The sequence below is a fragment of the Eubalaena glacialis genome, chromosome 12 (genome assembly GCF_028564815.1).
Source record: "Eubalaena glacialis isolate mEubGla1 chromosome 12, mEubGla1.1.hap2.+ XY, whole genome shotgun sequence".
Lineage (NCBI taxonomy): Eukaryota > Metazoa > Chordata > Mammalia > Artiodactyla > Balaenidae > Eubalaena > Eubalaena glacialis.
The window spans coordinates 50,780,421-50,800,602 of NC_083727.1; the positions used below are offsets into that span (position 1 = coordinate 50,780,421).

The window sequence follows — 20,182 nt, forward strand, 5'->3', positions numbered from 1 at the left end:
AGTCAAAGAAATGCAAACAGCACAAAGAATAAAGCAGCATTTTCTTAGCAGATTTAACAAATTTATCTAATATCCAGGATTGTGGGGAGGGTTTGCGGAATGCTCTTATACCCTTTCAGTAGGAGCATACAGGGCACAATCTTCCTGGAAAATAATAGGGCATATATGTATCCAAAAGATTTTTTTAAATGTCTATCATCTGTCCAAAGAGGCCCAATTTCTAGTAATTTATTCTAAGGAAATACATGGAGATATACAGAAAGATTTTTGTTCAAGATGTTTATAATCAGAAAAAAAGCAAAAATGTTTGGGAAAGGGGGTTTTTTAAATGTGTGAATTTGAAAGACTAATGCATGATTTTTGGCTAAAACATAATAGTAATTCTTCTGTTTATGGTAACCATACTAAATACATCATTTAAATATATTTCATGTGATAACTTCCCACTTAGAATGTAAGGAAGAGAAGGTATGGGGTTTTTTTCCCCCAAAATGTAAATATCTTCATTCTTTTTTTTTAAACTGAGGTATAATTGACATACAACATTATATTAGTTTCAGGTATACAACATAATGGTTCGATATTTGTATATACTGTGAAATGATCACCACAATAAGTCTACCTAACATCTGACACCATACATAAAGAATTTTTTTTCTTATGATGAGAACTTTTAAGATGTATTCTCTTAGCAACTTTCAAATAGGCAATATAGTACTATCAACTATAATCACCATGCTGTACACTACATCCCCAGGACTTATTTATTTTATAACTGAAAATTTATACTTTTGAATTCCTTCAACCATTTTGTCCACCTCCCATCCTCCACCCCCCACCTCTGGCAGCCACCAATCTGCTTTCTGTATCTATAAGCTTGTTTTTTTTTTTTTAAATATCTGCATTCTGATTTAAAAGTTATACACACTCATGGCTTTAAAATAACCAGAAAACACAAAAGTATAAAATACAAAAATAATACAAAATAATATGCATCGTAAAAATTACAAAATACAAAAATATACAGTACATAAAAAAAAAAAACAAAAAACATACAATACAAAATAATACAAAAATACATTACCTATTTCTTAAACACCTAATAGGTGTGCAGCATTATGATAAGCTCTAGGGATACAGATGCGAAGGGGTCAGATGAGTCCCTCCCCTCACACAGTATCCAATATGTTGGGGGAAAATACATATTTAAAGGGCAGTTTGTGTTATCATCTGGGAGGTACAAGGTACTATAGGAGCTCATGGCAAAAGGGCAGGACCTAATCTCGTGAGCAAGTCCATGTGTCTGTAATTATTTCTAAATTGAAACTCTAAGGATGAGTAAGAATTAGACCGTGAGGGCTGGTGAGGGGAGGAAGGTGGGACAGTGTTCCAGGCTGAGGGAAGAGTCTGTGTGAAGCCCCAGAGGCAAAAAAGAGCATAGTGAGTTCTAGGAAGTGAACGCAGGACTGGAAGATGGAGGAGTTTTTAGGGGGATGGAGTAGGAGGAGTGGAATAGTGCCAGAACTTTAGGAATAAGCAGGGGTGGCATCAAGAAAGGCCTCATAAGCCATGCTGAAGAGTTTAGACCTCATCATGAGAGAGTGGGCTGCCAGTGAAAGGTTTTAAGCCACAGAGTAAAATGCTTCTACTTCCATTTAAGAAAGATCCCTCAGACTGCAATGCAAAGGAAAAACTGAGGAGAAGCAGGTTGGTGGGAGGAAGACTAGTTCTGACTTTTGCAGTACATCAGGTAAGAGATGGTGGTCTAACCCAGGGTAGTGACTGTGGGAATGGACAGAAGACAGACCTGGGAGCTACTTAATGTAGGAGGACAAGGAGAGAGAAAAGTCAGAAGCAATGCCCAGATTTTTAGTTTGATATGGTTGGTGGCCACATAAGTAATAATGCTGGTGGTGCAACCAAATTAGGGAGAAGCGCCTCACTTAGAATATGCTCTTGCCAAGATCATCGGTGATCTCCTGATCAAAGCCAGTGGTGACTATTCGGTCTTCATCTAATTCACCTAGAAGCAATATTTGACCCAGCTCATCACTTCTTCCTTCCTGCTCCTTTCTTCCCTTGTCTTCTGGGACCCCACACTACTATAGCTCATTCTACCTCTACACTCTACATCTCTAACCTCTAGAGTTGGAGGATCCCAGAACTCATTCCTTGAGCACTCTTCTCTGTCTACCCTCATTTCTTAGGAGACCTCATCCAACCCAATGGCTTTAAATACCTTCTAAATGCTGGCAACTCTTAAATTCATATTACTATCCCAGACCTTTCCCCTGAATTTCACACTTGTATAATCAACTGCTACTAAATATATCCAATATATCCAATTGGATGTATAATTGTCATCTCAGATTAAATGTGCAAGATAAAACTCCTGATCCGCCATCACCACCACCCTGCCCCAAATACACTCCTCCCACAGTTTTCCCCTCTCAGTATATGTCACATCCATCCTTCCAGATGCTCCTCTCTTTTTCTCATATCCCACATCCAACCCATCAGCATATACAGCAGGCTTCTTCTTCAAAATATATCCAGAATTTGACTACTTTTTACAACCTGGGACACACTTCCCTCAAGGTAAAGGACAGAAGTTCCAATAGGCCTGGTTGAAACTTGTCAAGCCTATTAAGGCCCCGGCCAGCAATGGCACCCTGGCACTTCTGCCCACATTCTATTGGCCAGAACAAGTTACATGGAGAAGCTCAATACCAATGAGATAAGGATTCTCACATAAACTAGGGAATTAACAAGGGAAGGGCATGAATATTTGGGGACCAAAGGGTAGACTCTCATGGGTTGAATCGTGTCCCTAAAAATATATGTTGAGGAGCTAACCTTCAATACCTATAAGTGTGACCTTATTTGGAAATAGGATCTTTTCAGATGTAATCAAGTTAAGGTGAGGCCATAGTGAATTAGGATGGGTCCTAATCCAATATGGCTGGCATCCTTATAAGAGAAGAGACGCATGAACACAGGGAGAAAATGGCTATGTCACAACAGAGGCAGAGATTGGAGTGATGCATCTACAAGCCAAGCAACACCAAACACTGCCGGCAAACTACCAGAAGCTAGGAAGAACAAGGAAGTATTCTACTCATGAGCTCATGACTTTTTCAAGACATTTGAGATGTTCCAATGCCAATGTATTAAAAGACTTGTTCTTTAAATTTAGACAGTTATGGATCGACTTAAATATCTGAACCTAAAAAGAGCAGCTGTTTTAACCAAACTTCAGAGTGCAGAGGAAGAAATTAATGACACAATGGAAAATGTAAGTTATTTTTAACTGTTTGAAAGTCTACCCTTTCACTGTATGTTGTGGCCTTAATTTGTATCCTTTCAAGGTTTAAAAGGCTCTCAGGATACCTTTTATAAAAATGGATTTGATTTTTGGGAAGCTGTAATATTGGCACAATATTCTTGTAGACATTAAACACAACAAAAGTTTTGAAACAAAGAAAGACAATAAAAGCAGAACAATCAACCACAGGAATAATAAGAAATAAAGAAACCCAAGTTCAGTTTAAAAATTTTGCAGCACCAAAGAAAGCAAAGACATAAAAGCCCTCAACTCTATACTCATTCATTCCAATCATTCAACCAATTTTTAAAATAACTACTGTGTTCCTGGCCCTGATGTATTGTGGATGTGATAGTGATCAAATTATAATTGCCAAGTGCTAAAAGGGCTACCAGGACTTTTAAGTGGAGGATTTGATCTATTCTGGGAAGTTAGAAAACTTAGAAAAAATAGAAATAAGAAAACTAATACCAGAATCATAAATAGATATTATAATTCAAATAAATTATGGAAATAAATTTAAGGAAAGAGGTCATTTTGTTATGCTGTACTGTGTAATCCCTAGATCTTAATGGGTGAACATAGCTGGAATATGTAACACGAACTGGTGCTGAAGAGGAGGAAAGGTGGGCCTGATGCACACAGAAGCCTGTACTGAGTCACTTCTTCTAGGTCATAACTGAAGGGAAAATTTAAAGTATTCAGAAAACCTGGGGGCTTTTCCGACCCGCAGTTGCCGGGGTTTCGGCTTCCAGAGGAGGAAGACGGCATTGCGGAAGGTCCGAACTGCGGTGCGCGAGCTCCGCCGGCAGCCGCCGCCGCCGCCCGGGCCTGGCGGGCGGCCGGCCACGGCGGCAAGTTCTCGCGGGATAAGAACGAGACCGAGAAGCCCTCGGAGCGCGAGCCCGGTTCGGGGTAGTTCAGGAGAAGCTGAATCAGCTGTGGGGGGAGGCCCAGCGGCTTAATCTTTCTCCTGTGAAATTGTCCGAGCTCCATGCTGATCAAGATACAAGCTTGAGCTTCAAGATACAAGCTTGAGCTTCAAGATACATACGCGAAAGGGACGAATTCAAGAGGAAGAGATTGAAGGCTGAAGGCTTAGATGAAGATGGAGAGAAAGAAGCAAAACTTATTAGCAGTCTCAACGTAATCCTGGCCAAGTGCGGTCGGGACGGGAGAAACGACGCCCAGGCCGGCCGTGAGCAGCAACGTCCTCAGCCCCGGCGCCGAGGACCACAGCCTGGAGGACCGCCGGCTGGAGAAGCTGTGGCACAAGGCGAAGACCTCCGGGAAGGTTTTCAGTGAAGAACTGGACCAGTCGTGGCGGGAGTTTCAGCATCACAGGGAGAAGGTCCAGGAGAATAAGGTCCTTCTGGAGACCCTGAGCAGGACAGAAGAAATTAAGGAAAACGTCGTCAGTCCCGCCGACGTGACCCACGGCCAGGAGGACGTGCTGCAGAGCAGACACGCCGAGCTGAAGGACAGGCTGCGGGACATCAGCCAGGACTTCGACCACCTGTGGAAAGTCGGCCACCGGGGCTGCGGCGCCGAGCCAGAGTTCGATGAGCCCCAGGTGATGAATCTGTGGGACCCGGCCAGGTCAGCCAACTTCACAGAGAAGGAACTGGAATCCTTTTGGGAAGAGCTTAAGCACTTTGACACCAAAATCGAAAAGCATAACCACTATCAGAAGCAGCTGGAAATTTCTCTTCACGAACAAACACGTGGTTGGCGACCGGGAGCGCAGCAGGCACAGAACAGAGAGATACGCCTTGTTGGAGGAGAAGACCAAGGAGCTAGGCTACAAGGTAAAGAAGTATTGACAGGATCTGTCCAGCCGGGTCTCCAGAGCTCACCACAACAAGCTCTGAGGGCCTAGGGAGCTACACACAAAAGTGTGTAGCTGCGGCTGCTACATACTTCTGCTTTCTAGTTGACAAAAGTGTATAGCTGCGGCTGCTCAGCTGTCAGCTCCTCTGGTCTCTTCTCCCAGTCTCTGTGTCCTCGTGAGTTCATTTCTTTTTTCATTCCTCTGCTGTCATTTTTGCAAGGTTTTAGGAAAAAAGCAAACACAAATGCATGTGTTCAGTCTGCCTTTAACCAGAAACAGTCCTGATCATGTTTACGGCTGTGATATCAAACTCGTTTGAAAGCTCATCTTCTCATCGCCCCTCAGCCCCCGCTAGATATGTAGCCTCGGGGGCTCAAAGTTGAGAGAGGAGCATGGTCTGCTATTCAAACACTTTCTCCAAGTTTGGACAGGAGATAGGGATGATAAGGAAACAGTGCCTGCTTCCTGACTTAACTGGGTACGTTTCAGTCCCTAGCTCATTGTCTGTGGACTCATGGAGAAGCGTGGTAGCCAAATGTGCCCCACCGACAAGGTTCTCAGTGTCATTCAACTCCCCTAAGCATTGACAGTTTCCTTCCCATCTAGCTTCTTCCAGCCTTCAGGTGGGGACATCCATGCAACATCCCCGCAACCGGCATGCCTCTTTGCTCTCAGATGCTGCGGCAGTGCAGGCAAGACTAGAGCTTCCATTCTCATCTGTCCTCCACAGTCAGCTCTGGAACCAGCAATACATGTGTAATCCATGTCTGAAGGTGGGAGGGAGCCAGCCTGGACCTGTCCCCCTAGCAGTTGCGTACCATGTCGTTTCCCTTCAGTTCTCTTGTCCCCGCCAAGGTAGCGCTAGGACAGTGACCCTCTCAGCAGTCTGCAGTCGGTAGAGAAGTGGTTCTTAGCTACTCTGCAGGTGACGAACGGAGGATTGCTGAGGGAGACTTTACATTTAAGAAGAATGAAAGAGCTAAGTCAATGCAAATCTGCATGTAACATCTTCCTATTTTAAAACTTATGTAAATTAACTAAGATTCTGGTATGTTTTCAAACCTTTTCAATAAGAATTTTTCAGAATCTGTTTCCTGAAACAGATAATAGAAAACGCTCTACCCACCTTAATGCTCATTCTACCCTGCAAGAGAAAATGCTCAGTAAAATTTAAACAAGGTCTTAAAACAGAAATAAAAACTATTTGTCTTATTAAATTTTGGACAAGTACAGAATGGCTGCAATTGAGAAAAAACCCAAAATTTCCTTTCTGAATTATTTCTTAAATAGTAGAACATGATCAAATAAGAAATGAAATAATAACATGAATTTCAGCCAAACTTATGCCCACGTTTATTTATTTATTTATTTATTTTTGGCTGTGTTGGGTCTTCGTTTCTGTGCGAGGGCTTTCTCTAGTTGCGGCGAGCGGGGGCCACTCTTCATCGCGGTGCGCGGGCCTCTCACTGTCGCGGCCTCTCTTGTTGCGGAGCACAAGCTCCAGACGCGCAGGCTCAGCAGTTGTGGCTCACGGGCCCAGTTGCTCCGCGGCATGTGGCATCTTCCCAGACCAGGGCTCGAACCCGTGTCCCCTGCATTGGCAGGCAGATTCTCAACCACTGCGCCACCAGGGAAGCCCCTATGCCCACATTTTTAATGTTGTTTGTTATTAACAGGATGAGCTGTTCCGTACTCTTGCAGCTTGTAAACTTATTGCACCAAGATATAGATGGCAGAGAAGCAGATGGGGACATACATGTCCGGTGACTTTAAAAGAAGGTAACATTTTTCAAGGATTGCCAGATTTTTCTGTAAGGTAAGTAAGATTTTCAGAATTTAATTTAAAAACTTGCCCATACATCTTTTCAGTTGTTTATGATAATGGCATTTTTTAAGTTTTCTAGGTAAAATATACTGTCTTTCATCAGAAGAAGCATTAAAAACATTTTTATTGAACCCACGTCCCTATCTTCTTCCACCTATGCCAGCACCACCATTTAAAGTGTTCATATTTGGACCTCAGTCTTCAGGGAAAACAACACTTAGCAATTTGCTTGCAAAACATTACAAAGGAAAGGTAACTACTTAGCTAGCTAGCTAGCTAGCTTTCTACCTATCTATACTTGATTATACTTTGTGGGATTTTAGGACTTTTAGGATTTGTACTCAGTTTTCCTTTTTTTTTAAAACCCCCCAAACTCCAGCTTTAATAAATCATTCTTCTGATGCAGCCTGATAGGTGTTTCTTTCTTCTTTTTTTTTTTAAATTAAAATTTTTTTTTAGCCGCACAGCGTGGCTTGTGGGATCTTAGTTCCCTGACCAGGGATCGAACCTGGGCCCTCAGCAATGAAAGCACGGAGTCCTAACTGCTGGACCGCCAGGGAATTCCCTGTGCTCAGTGTTCTTAATTTTATACTGTCAACTGGATAATTGTTCCACTGGGCTTGGAGTGGGGAAGGCGTCTTCCTCGCTGCTTTAGTGCAGCTTCCAGACCATAGCCACTCCCGAAAGTCCCCAGATTTGACTGCTATGTCACGCAGACTGTGCCACCCATTACCTTTCTTGGTTTCACTCATCTCCTGTTCCCTGGGTTACACCCCTCCTGGCCCACTGACCCTTCCTCCACACACTCATTCCTGTCATAATTCTTGGTGATTTCACTGTCTGCAAAGATGACCCTCCCAACACCTTGACCTGACAGTTCCTTGACCCCTCCCCTCAATGATCTTATTCTCCACCCTCGGTAAGTGAAGAGAAATTACTTTTAGCTTAGACCAGAGTGATAGCAGTAGAGGTGGTAAGAAGTGGGCAGATTTGGGATATAATTTGAAGATAGAGCCAAAGGATTTGATGAGGGATTGGAATGTAGAGGAATTATATGAAGGCCAGTGTGGTTGGAGCATGTAGTGTGAAAGGAGGAATGGCACAAGGTAGAGATGGCTGAAGATGTAGTCAGACAGTGCAGGCCCTGGGAAGGAGTTTGAATTTATTCCAAATGCTATTGAATTCTTTTAAACACAGGGGTAACATTTCCTACTTGCTTTTAACTTTTTTATTGTAAAATATGACAAACATACAGAAAAGTGAAGCTCATTGAAATATCACAAAACAAACCCCCATATAACCACCACCTAGGTCAGACATGGAACCCCAGCACCCCAGGAGCCGCCTCATGCCTCTTTCTAATATCAATCCTCTTACTCCTTCCACAAAGGTAACCACTGCCCTGAACTTTATGATACTCACTTCTGTACTTTTCTTTTATGGTTTTACCATGTAAGCACACATTCAAATACCACAGATTAGATTAGCTTTGCATATTTTTTTAACTTTGTGGACTTAAAACAGTTTATGTTTTTTGTGTCTGGCTTCTTTCACTTAACATTATAATTGTGATATTTATGCATGTTATTAAGTATAGCTATAGCTTATTTTTATTGTTTTATTGTATTCTGTTGATTGAATTATATTATGATTTATTATCCATTTGAGTGTCAATAAAACTTAGGTTGATTCCAGTTTGGGGAATTGTGAATAACATTGCTATAAACAGTCTTGAACATGTTTCTTGGTGTATACATGCATATCTTTATGTAGTTTGAAGGTATATCTAGGAGTAAAATTTCTGGGACATAAGGTATACATACATAGTCAACTTGTGTAGAAAATGCCAAACTGTTTTCAAGACTAGTTCTACCAATTTACTATCCTACCAGCAGTGTATGAGAGTTCCACATTCCTGCCAACTTTTGTTATGGTCAGTCTTTCTAATTTTAGCCATCCTAGTGGGTATATCTCACTGAGGTTTTAATTTGCATTTCCCTGATGACTAATGAGGTTCAACATTTTTTCATATGTTATTCAGATATTTGCTTTTTGAAGTGTTCACTTTGTTCAAGCCTCTTGCCCATTTTTAACTTTTTTGCATATTATTGGTAGGAGTTCCTTATGTTGTCTATATACAGATTTTTTTTATTATAAACATTATGAATATTTTCTACCACTCTGTGGTTTGCCATTTCCCTTTTTAAATGAAAAATGCACCATACTATATTCATTTAAAGTAAGTCATTAAGTCCTGCCTACACTAAAGAAGAGGGGAATTAGGCTTCACCTTCTGAAGAAAGGAATATTAAAGCATTTGTGGACATGTTTTAAAACCATCACAGTATGTGTCAGACAAAAGAATTATAATTTTAAAATGTAAAGAGTTTTTACAAATCAATGTGTAAAAGCCCCAACGGAAAATGATAGCAAACAGGCAGTTCACAAAATAGTTGATCCAAATAGCCATTACACATGAGAAAAGGGATATCACCTTGATAACCAGGGAGAGGCCAAAAAAACCAGATATATGTCATGTCAATCTCACTGTTGAAAAATCATATTAACAACCAATATTGATGTGTGGCTAGGATTGGGAAAGTATATTCTCATACATTGCTGGTTAGGGTATAATCATTAGGGATAGCAATTGGAAATACATATAAAAGCCTAAAATCTATACATATCCTTTGAACTATAGGTTTTTCCTGAAGAAACTATCAAAGACATATACATAACTATGTTCTTCATAACCTAGTTTATAATAACAAAATCATGTATATCTAAATATAATTGGTATTTTAGTTAAATATTAAGTTGTAATATATTCATCTAATACAATATTGTTCATCCATTAATAATGATGGTGTGGATGTATTTTTGTTGGCATGGAATAAAGTAATATAAGCATACTGAAGGAAAAGCAAACTTGAATCTAGAAGTATGGAAATATTTAAACTTAAAAGACATATATAAATCTAACATCCCAACATTCAGTATTAAGTATATTATCTGCCTAACAAAGGACTTATATTCAAAATATATGTAGAATTCTAATCTAATTTTTTAACTAGGCAAAAGTTGAACATACGCTTAAAAACATATGGGTAAGTGAATGACCAATAAGCTCATAAAAAGAAGCTCAAAATTGTCAGTGATTAGGGAAATGTAAATTTAAACTGCAATGAGATTTCACACCAACTAGGGTGGCTAAAATGTGAAAGATTCACAAAACCAAGTGTTGGTGATGAGGTGGAATAACTGCAATTTTCATACTTTGCTGCTAGGACTATAAAATAGTTTTAACCACTCTGGAAACAGCTTAGTGGTTTATTATAAAGTCAAACATACACTTAATCACATGACCCAGTAATTCTACTCCTCAGCATTTATGCAAGAGATGTGAAAACATAATGTCCATGAAAAGACTTTCTCACAAATGTTCACTAGTACTTTATTTATAATAGCCAAAACTGGAAACAACCCAAATGTCCATGGTGAATGGATTAAAAACTATGGTATATTCATACAATGATACTACTCAAAAATAAAAAGGAATAGATTACTGAGATATACTGTTACACTGATGAATCTCAAAAACATTATGCTAAGGTAGAAAAGCTTGGAAAAGATTATATACTGTATGGTTCTATTTATATGAAATTCTAGAAAAGGCAAAACTAATTTATAATGACAGAAAACAAAGTGGTTGCCAGGGGCCAGGAACTGACTATAAAGGAGGATGAGGGAACTTTTTGGGGTGATATAAATGTTCTATATTTTGAATGTGGTCGTTGTCATGTATATATTTGTAAAAACCCATCAAACTCTATACTTAAAATGGGTGCCTTTTATTGTATGTAGATTATACATAAAATGTTGATTTTAAAAATATACATCTAATTTGAACGTATATTACATGATCATACATATATAAATATATATTTATATATATATTGAATTTCTGTGAAAGCAAGTACTCAAAAATCACTGAATTCTGAGAATAACATACCTCAAGCAGCATTAAGATTTTTGAGATGGATAGGTATAGCTATAGAAATAGATGTAGGTGAACAGTGTGCTTAATATTCAGAGTAACTTGTGCTTATGTTGGTTTTCTCAAATATTCTTTGCAGGTAGTTGACTACAATAAAATTGTTCAACCACGTTTTGATAAAGCCCTTGAAACGCTAACCAGAAATACTATAGCTGAGGCCACTGAAGCAGCCATTAAAGCTGTAAAAGAGCAGCTTCTCTCAGAACTACAAGCTAAAAAACAAGGTGAACTATCTTTTTAAAATGTGTGTTTTAAGCTTAGGTCAACAGTTAAGCTTGACTACCTGAAGGCAAGAACTTGGTTTGCTTGTCTTGATATCCCTGGCACCTTGCACATTGCATTGCAGCCTCTTAATAAGTGGTTGAAGAAATGAATATACATAAACCTGAATCTTACACAGAGAAAAAGGTTTCAATTCTGGATGTCTAAGGAAAGGAATCAGAGTTTCCAAATTTAGATTTCTTTACTTTAATAGATCTGCTTGCTGGGCAGAGACTGAGCAGAATTTGCACCTTTATTTACACCAGTTGTGATGAAAACACTTCACCTGACTCATGGAGTTTGTGTTGTTGCTGCTGTTGCTGTTGTTTTAGGCTTGTGTGTCAGCCTTGATTGTAATTAAATATTTCTATTTGGGGAATATTAATTTCAAATCCAAAAGTTTTAAAACAGTGAAACCGGAAGAAGACTTGGTGATCCATTAACACAATTCCATAACTTTACAGGTAAGGAAACAGAGGCACAGGAGGTTAAATGGCTTCCTGATATATTCACCCAGCTGGTGGCATAGCTGAGACTTGAACCCTCGTTTCCGAAGTCCCAGAGTTCTTTCTCTTGACCATTCTGCCTCTTCCTGACTCTCACTCCTTATCATATTATTTTAAAATAGACACAGAGTTTTGGTCTGGGGGAGGGGGGGTGAGTTTCTAGTTTTCTCCAGGAAAAATGAGAGTTTTCATTTCTTGGCTACTTTTGAAAATTTATTGATTGGCTTTGGTAGAATTTATATCTAGAGTTGGCACCCACGTAACTAGTCACATTAAAATACATGAAAGTAATTTAATCTAAACATCTCTTCTTAATGGAATACTCTCAGTGCAGCACTTCCTGTACACTTTGTGGGATCTTCCTCACATTCAAAGATCTGGATCCAAAATTTGAGATTAGCTCCAGCAATTTTAGACTAGATTTAACCACCACTGTTTGGATTTCCCAGAAGCTGTGGCAGTATACTGTCATACTATAACCATCCTACTATATAATCATCCTACTATAACCATCACTGCCTCAATTTCAAGCATTCTTTTCCAAATAAAATTTTCCTCATTACGAAAGAAATAATAGCTAAATTAATTGAGCATCTACTATATGTTGAGGCTATGCTAAATGCATTACATGTATTATCCTATTTGATCCTCATAATAGACCTGTGAAGTAGGTTGTTGTTGTTGTTGTTGTTTGAAGTGTTAGCAGAAGGATTTCTTAAATATTTATGTCTAGACTAGGGTGGCAAACCCAGTTGCCAAGAGGGGCCGGGCAGGTAACATAAGTTAAGTAGCAAGTGGACAAGCTTTGTTTGCACCTTAAAAATGAAGTTATAAAATTATAACCTCACATAACCATATGGATAAGGTAGGTATTTGTATCTCTATTTTTAGTGGATGAAGAAATTAAGGCTCAGAGGAGTTATATAACTTGACCACAGGCAGCAAGTGATGAGGATTCAAATCAGTGTCTGTATTCTTATCTCCTGTGTCTCTCAAGTGATCACAGAAAACTGGAAAAAGCACATGGAAGAAAAGTCACTCATACTTACTCCCCAGAGATATTCACTGATAAGAATGTGATGCATTCTTCACCCCTTTCTTTTTTCTATTCATATTTATAATGATTAATTATGGTCCTATGGCATATGTGAAATTGCATTATCTCATTTTAAAATAATGCTTCTTTCTAATTAATATGTAATTATTGTCATAAATATTGTGCTAGAGATCTAAATTCATTTTTTCTAAATGGTGAGGCAATTTTACAAATAACACATTAAATTATCCATAATTTTACTGGATGTTTGAAAGGGCAACTTTATCTTAAGTTCATGTGTGTGTAAACTTCTGAACTTTCTGTGATTTGATCTTTATATTACGACCTTTAATGCAAAATATTATTAAAATCTTATGATGCATTTTAAATCCAGTAATGAAAGTTCCTCCTCAAAACATCCTGTTTTAAAATTATTCCTGGGTATTCTTTCATTTATCCATAAAATGAGTACTTACTGGGTGCCAGGAGCTGTACTAGGCTTTGGGATACTTGTAGAATTTTGTCAAGTTTTACAGCAAATCCTAGTGGGAGGATTGTGTTAACATTATACAATAAATTGATGAGAATTCACATCTTTACTATTAAATCTTCTCATGCAGACAGATTACATCTCCATTTTTTGGCCTAATATTTGTATCCTTCCTTAACATTTTATAACTTTCTTCACGTATTGTCAATACTTTTCTTAATAAGTTTATTTCTACAAATTTTGTCATTTTGTTACTATTAAATGGGATTATTTTTCTATTACATTTTCCAAGTAGTTATTACCTGTATGTTGGAAAGCTGTTTGATTTTTATGTTTATTTGTAACAATCCACCTTACTAAACTTACTTCCTAGTTTTGATAGATTTTTAGTTGAGTCTCTTGAGTTTTGCAGATAGCCAGTCTTATCATTTGAAAAGAAGCATAGTTTCAACTCCTTTTTTCCCAATATTTATGCTTATTTCCTTTCTTGAATAATTATGTAGGCTAGCAGTTCTAGAATGATGTTAAATGGTGGCAGTGATAGTGGGCCTCAGTAAAGGGGTTCTCGTCAATGTTTCTTCATAATGTTATTAAATATTTTTATCCAGAATGGATGTTCAACATTATCAAATGCCTTCTCAGAATCTATCAAGATGATCATAAAATTTTTAGTCCTTTGACCTACTGATTTGATCAATTATACTAATATATTTTCCAACACTAAGCCATTCTTATATTTCTGATTTTCAGAATTTCTTTTGGCTGTTAATCTAGAATTATTTTTTATACTCATAAGTGTGATTCATTTATAGTTTGTGTGTGTGTGTGTGTCCATGCTCTATTTGTCAGAATTTGCTATCAGAGTTTCACTAACTTTTTATATAAACTGGGAAGCTTGCCATCACTTCCTATGCTTGAAACTACTTAAATATCAAGGAAATTACTTCTTACATGGCAGTATTGAGCTTTTCCTAGGCAAAAACACATTTTTTGCCTAATAAATCTGCCTCTCTTCTTTCTTATTAGCCAATAAACAAGTAAGAGAGGCCAACCAGGTGCCTGAGAGATTATAAAAAACAACATCAAAAAGACCAACGTTGAAATAACATACCATCCAAATGATCATCTAGATGATAAAGAATGAATTTATGATACAATTTCAATTTTATTAAATTTACCAAGGCTTGATTTGTGACCCAAGATATGATCTATCCTGTAGAATGTTCCATGAGCACTTGAGAAGAAAGTGTATTATGTTGTTTTTGGATGGAATGTCCTATAAATATCAATTAAGTCCATCTGGTCTAATGTGTCATTTAAAGCTTGTGTGTCCTTATTTATTTTCCTTTTGGATGATCAGTTCATTGGTGAAAGTGGGGTATTAAAGTCCCCTACTATTATTGTGTTACTGTTGATTTCCCCTATTATGGCTGTTAGCACTAGATATCAATTACAGGAAAAAAAACTGTAAAAAATACAAACACATGGAGGTTAAACAATACGCTACTAAATAACCAAGAGATCACTGAAGAAATCAAAGAGGAAATCAGAAAATAGCTAGAAACAAATGACAATGAAAACACGACAACCCAAAACCTATGGGATGCAGCAAAAGCAGTTCTAAGAGAGAAGTTTATAGCAATACTATCCTACCTCAAGAAACAAGAAAAATCTCAAATAAACAACCTAACCTTACACCTAAAGCAATTAGAGAAAGAAGAACAAAAAAACCCCCCAAAGTTAGCAGAAGGAAAGAAATCATAAAGATCAGATCAGAAATAAATGAAAAAGAAATGAAGGAAACAATAGCAAAGATCAATAAAACTATGGTTCTTTGAGAAGATAAACAAAACTGATAAACCAGTAGCCAGACTCATCAAGAAAAAAAGGGAGAACACTCAAATCAACAGAATTAGAAATGAAAAAGGAGAAGTAACAACTGACAGTGCAGAAATACAAAGGATTATGAGAGATTACTACAAGCAACTCTATGCCAATAAAATGGACAACCTGGAAGAAATGGACACATTCTTAGAAAAGCACACCCTTCTGAGACTGAACCAGGAAGAAATAGAAAATACGAACAGACCAATCACAAGCACTGAAATTGAGACTATGATTAAAAATCTTCCAACAAACAAAAGCCCAGGACCAGATGGCCTCACAGGCGAATTCCATCAAACATTTAGAGAAGAGCTAACACCTATCCTTCTCAAACTCTTCCAAAATATAACAGAGAGAGGAACACTCCCAAACTCATTCTACAAGGCCACCATCACCCCGATACCGAAACCAGACAAAGATGTCACAAAAAAAGAAACTACAGGCCAATATCACTGATGAACATAGATGCAAAAATCCTCAACAAAATACTAGCAAACAGAATCCAACAGCACATTAAAAGGACCATACACCACGATCAAGTGGGGTTTATCCCAGGAATGCAAGGATTCTTCAATATACGCAAATCAATCAATGTGATACACCATATTAACAAATTGAAGGATAAAAACCATATGATCATCTTAATAGTTGCAGAAAAAGCTTTCGACAAAATTCAACACCCATTTATTTTAAAAACTCTCCAGAAAGTAGGCATAGAGGGAACCTACCTCACCATAATAAAGGCCATATATGACAAACCCACAGCCAACATCATTCTCAATGGTGAAAAGCTGAAAGCATTTCCTCTAAGATCAGGAGCAAGACAAGGGTGCCCACTCTCACCACTGTTATTCAATATAGTTCTGGAAGTGTTAGCCACAGCAATCAGAGAATAAAAAGAAATAAAAGGAATCCAAATTGGAAAAGAAGAAGTAAACCTGTAACTGTTTGCAGATGACATGTTACTATACATAGAGAATCCTAAAGATGCTACCAGAAAACTACTAGAGCTAATCAATGAATCTGGTAAAGTAGCAGGATACAAAATTAATGCACAGGAATCTCTTGCATTCCTATACACTAATGACTAAAAATCCGAAAGAGAAATTAAGGAAACACTCCCATTTACCATTGCAACAAAAATAACAAAATACCTAGGAATAAACCTACCCAAAGAGGCAAAAGACCTGTATGCAGAAAACTATAAGACACTGATGAAAGAAATTAAAGATGATACAAACAGATGGAGAGATATACCATGTTCTTGGATTGGAAGAATCAACATTTTGAAAATGACTATACTACCCAAAGTGATCTACAGATTCAATGCAATCCCTATCAAACTACCACTGGCATTTTTCACAGAACTAGAACAAAAAATTTCACAATTTGTATGGAAACACAAAATACCTCAAATAACCAAAGCAATCTTGAGAAAGAAAAACGGAACTGGAGGAATCAGACTCCCTGACTTCAGACTATACCACAAAGCTACAGTAATCAGGACAGTATGGTACTGGCACACAAACAGAAATATAGGTCAATGGAACAGGATAGAAAGCCCAGAGATAAACCCATGCTCATATGGTCACCTTATCTTTGATAAAGGAGGCAAGAACATAAAATGGAGAAAAGACAGCCTCTTCAATACGTGGTGCTGGGAAAACTGGACAGCTACATGTAAAAGAATGAAAATAGAACACTTCCTAACACCATACACAAAAATAAACTGAAAATGGATTAAAGACCTAAATGTAAGGCCAGACACTATCAAACTCTTAGAGAAAAACATAGGCAGAACACTCTATGACATAAATCACAGCAAGATCCTTTTTGACCCACCTCCTAGAGAAATGGAAATAAAAACAAAAATAAACAAATGGGACCTAATGAAAGTTAAAAGCTTTTGCACAGCAAAGGAAACCATAAACAAGATGAAAAGACAACCCTCAAAAAGGGAGAAAATATTTGCAAACGAAGCAATGGAAAAAGGATTAATCTCCAAAATATACAAGCAGCTCATGCAGCTCAATATCAAAAAAACAAACAACCCAATCCAAAAATGGGCAGAAGACCTAAATAGACATTTCTTCAAAAAAGATATACAGATTGCCAACAAACACATGAAAGCATGCTCAACATCACTAATCATTAGAGAAATGCAAATCAAAACCACAATGAGGTATCACCACACCAGTCAGAATGGCCATCATCAAAAAATCTACAAAGAATAAATGCTGGAGAGGGTGTGGAGAAAGGGAACCCTCTTGCACTGTTGGCAGGAATGTAAATTGATACAGCCACTATGGAGAACAGTATGGAGGTTCCTTAAAAAACTAAAAATAGAACTACCATATGACCCAGCAATCCCACTACTTGGCGTATACCCTGAGAAAACTATAATTCAAAAAGAGTCATGTTCCACAATGTTCATTGCAGCACTATTTACGATAGCCAGGACATGGAAGCACCCTCAGTGTCCACTGACAGATGAATGGATAAAGAAGATGTGGCACATATATACAATGGAATATTAGCCATAAAAAGAAACGAAATTGAGTTATTTGTAGTGAGGTGGATGGACCTAGAGTCTGTCATACAGAGTGAAGTAAATCAGAAAGAGAAAAACAAATACCGTGTGCTAACACATATATATGGAATCTAAAAAAAAAAAAGGTTTTGATGAACCTAGGGGCAGGACAGGAATAAAGACGCAGACGCAGAGAATGTACTTGAGGACACGGGGAGGGGGAACGGTAAGCTGGGACGAAGTGAGAGAGTGGCATGGACATATATACACTACCAAATGTAAAATAGATAGCTAGTGGGAAGCAGCCGCATAGCACAGGGAGATCAGCTTAGTGCTTTGTGTCCACCTAGAGGGGTGGGATAGGGAGTGTGAGAGGGAGACGCAAGATGGAGGGGATATGGGGATATATGTATACGTATAGCTGATTCACTTTGTTATGCAGCAGCAACTAACACAACATTGTAAAGTAATTATACTCCAATAAAGATGTTAAAAAGAATGAATTTATGTGTTTATCATATTATCTTCAAAATTAAGACCAAAATTAAAAACAAATACTCTTGGACAACTCACAAACTAAAGCCTGAGAAGTATTGACCCAGACTACTAAGATGGCTTGTTACTCAATCTGTTTGAGCCTGGATAAAATGCATTTATTAATTCATTCAAAAATGAATTCTTTAATTCATTCAAAAACACTTGAGTACCTTCTTGTGTTAGACATGATTCTGGACACTGAGCAACAAAGGTGAACAAGACACTTGAAGCTCCTGTCCTTGAGGTGGTTACATTTTAATGGGGGGTAGAGGGGGAAAAAGTAAACAGATAGAAAAAATATATAACACAGTAATCGGGCAGGTGGTGATTGGGGTAGGGGCACTGGAGTGTTAAGATAACCAGGGAAGACATCTCTGAAGAGGGAACATTTAACTGAAACCTGGATGGAGAGAGGAAGCAGGGCTTCTGGAGGATGAACAGTGTTCTATAATGTTTCTCAGAGTCTGTAGTGATTCCTTTCACGTCAAATTGTGGCATGATATCACAGATTTTACATCTTTCCACAAATTGCCTTTTCTCACTGGAATATAGAAATAGATGATATCTCTCATATGCTACAAACCTAAGTCTCTTTTCTTTTTTTTTTTTTTTTTTTTTTTTTTAAGTCTCTTTTCAAATTCACTAATTATTCCAAATCTGACAATAAGGTTAACCTTTTTTAACATTTAAAAAATTGGAATTTTTTTGCTAGGGGTTTTACTCCAATATATATATTTTTTTGAATTTTTGAATTTTATTTAATTTATTTTTTTATACAGCAGGTTCTTATTAGTTATCCGTTTTATACATATTAGTGTATATATGTCAATCCCAATCTCCCAATTCATCACACTCTCCAATATATTTTTAAGAAATTTTGTCAGTGGAGAATATTGAGGTTTTTTAACACAGAAAATTATATAATAATACAGAGGATGGAAGCTAATATGGAGCAGGCTTCCTGTGTGCCAAGCCTTTTCTAAGTTCATTGTTTACACCCATTATCTCAGTTAATGTTGCAGCCATGTTTTCAGTTTAATTATCCTCATTTTGCCCAGTAGAAGTTTAGACAAGGAGATCAAATGATTCACCAAAGCCACACTGACTGAGTCAGAACTCACACGCCCAAGGCTGTCTACCTACCCCCAGCTACCTTTTGCTAACACAGCCAATTACTATCTTTCAGCCCAGTCAACTTCAAAAGACCCTCAAAGAGAATTTGAAAGGAAAATGAGTTCCCAACTGATGCATATAAAAACTCAGAAGAGTTGCATCTGTCATTTGATGAAGATGATAAAGAAAATGTTGCTAATATTATTAGCCAAATCTTTCCTAATATAAACAGATTAGCTGATAAAGCATATTATTCTTTCACTGCAGTGTTCACTCTTGAATCCCAAAGAGAAAGCTCTTTAGAGGACAGTGAAGAAGCCAAAATGAAGTCAGATGATAAAGACGGTAACAAAATGAGCTGCTAATGCCATGCTTGTGGATCTTATTCCCATTTATTCCATATTTTATCATGCTTATATTGAAGCTTAAAATTACCCACCCCCCCCTTAAATTGGAAACTTCAGGAGAAAAAGAGTTAGCTTCTCTCTTACAGATTTAAACTGAGCAGCTGTAGAACAGAAATAGATTTACCAGAATGAAGAAGAAAATAGAACCCAGCAAGTCTAATACAGTTAGAACGCCCCCCAAATTTTTTTGTATGTTTCCAGACGTGACACAATCATTATCATACAATAATAAATTTTCTTAAAAGCTCTCTGCTTCCTTTAGTGGGTTGGAATCAGAGCATGATAAACCCAAAGTTGTAGCTATGAAATGTTATCATTTAGTGCTATTTACCCTTATAAAACTTTTCCATTTATATAATCAAGAGCATACAATGTAAACT

At 37.7% G+C, this 20,182-nt stretch overlaps 1 protein-coding gene and 1 pseudogene across 1 annotated transcript in view; both read left to right on the forward strand.

Moving 5' to 3' along the window:
- AK9 (adenylate kinase 9) overlaps window positions 1-20,182 on the forward strand; it is a 114,650-nt gene that overhangs the window by 23,809 nt on the left and 70,659 nt on the right. The window contains 4 exon segments of the mRNA XM_061207210.1: window positions 3,201-3,295; window positions 6,833-6,972; window positions 7,053-7,233; window positions 11,118-11,262. Of these exon segments, the coding sequence (XP_061063193.1) occupies window positions 3,201-3,295; window positions 6,833-6,972; window positions 7,053-7,233; window positions 11,118-11,262 (561 nt within the window).
- LOC133102629 (alpha-2-macroglobulin receptor-associated protein-like) lies at window positions 3,402-5,196 on the forward strand (annotated as a pseudogene).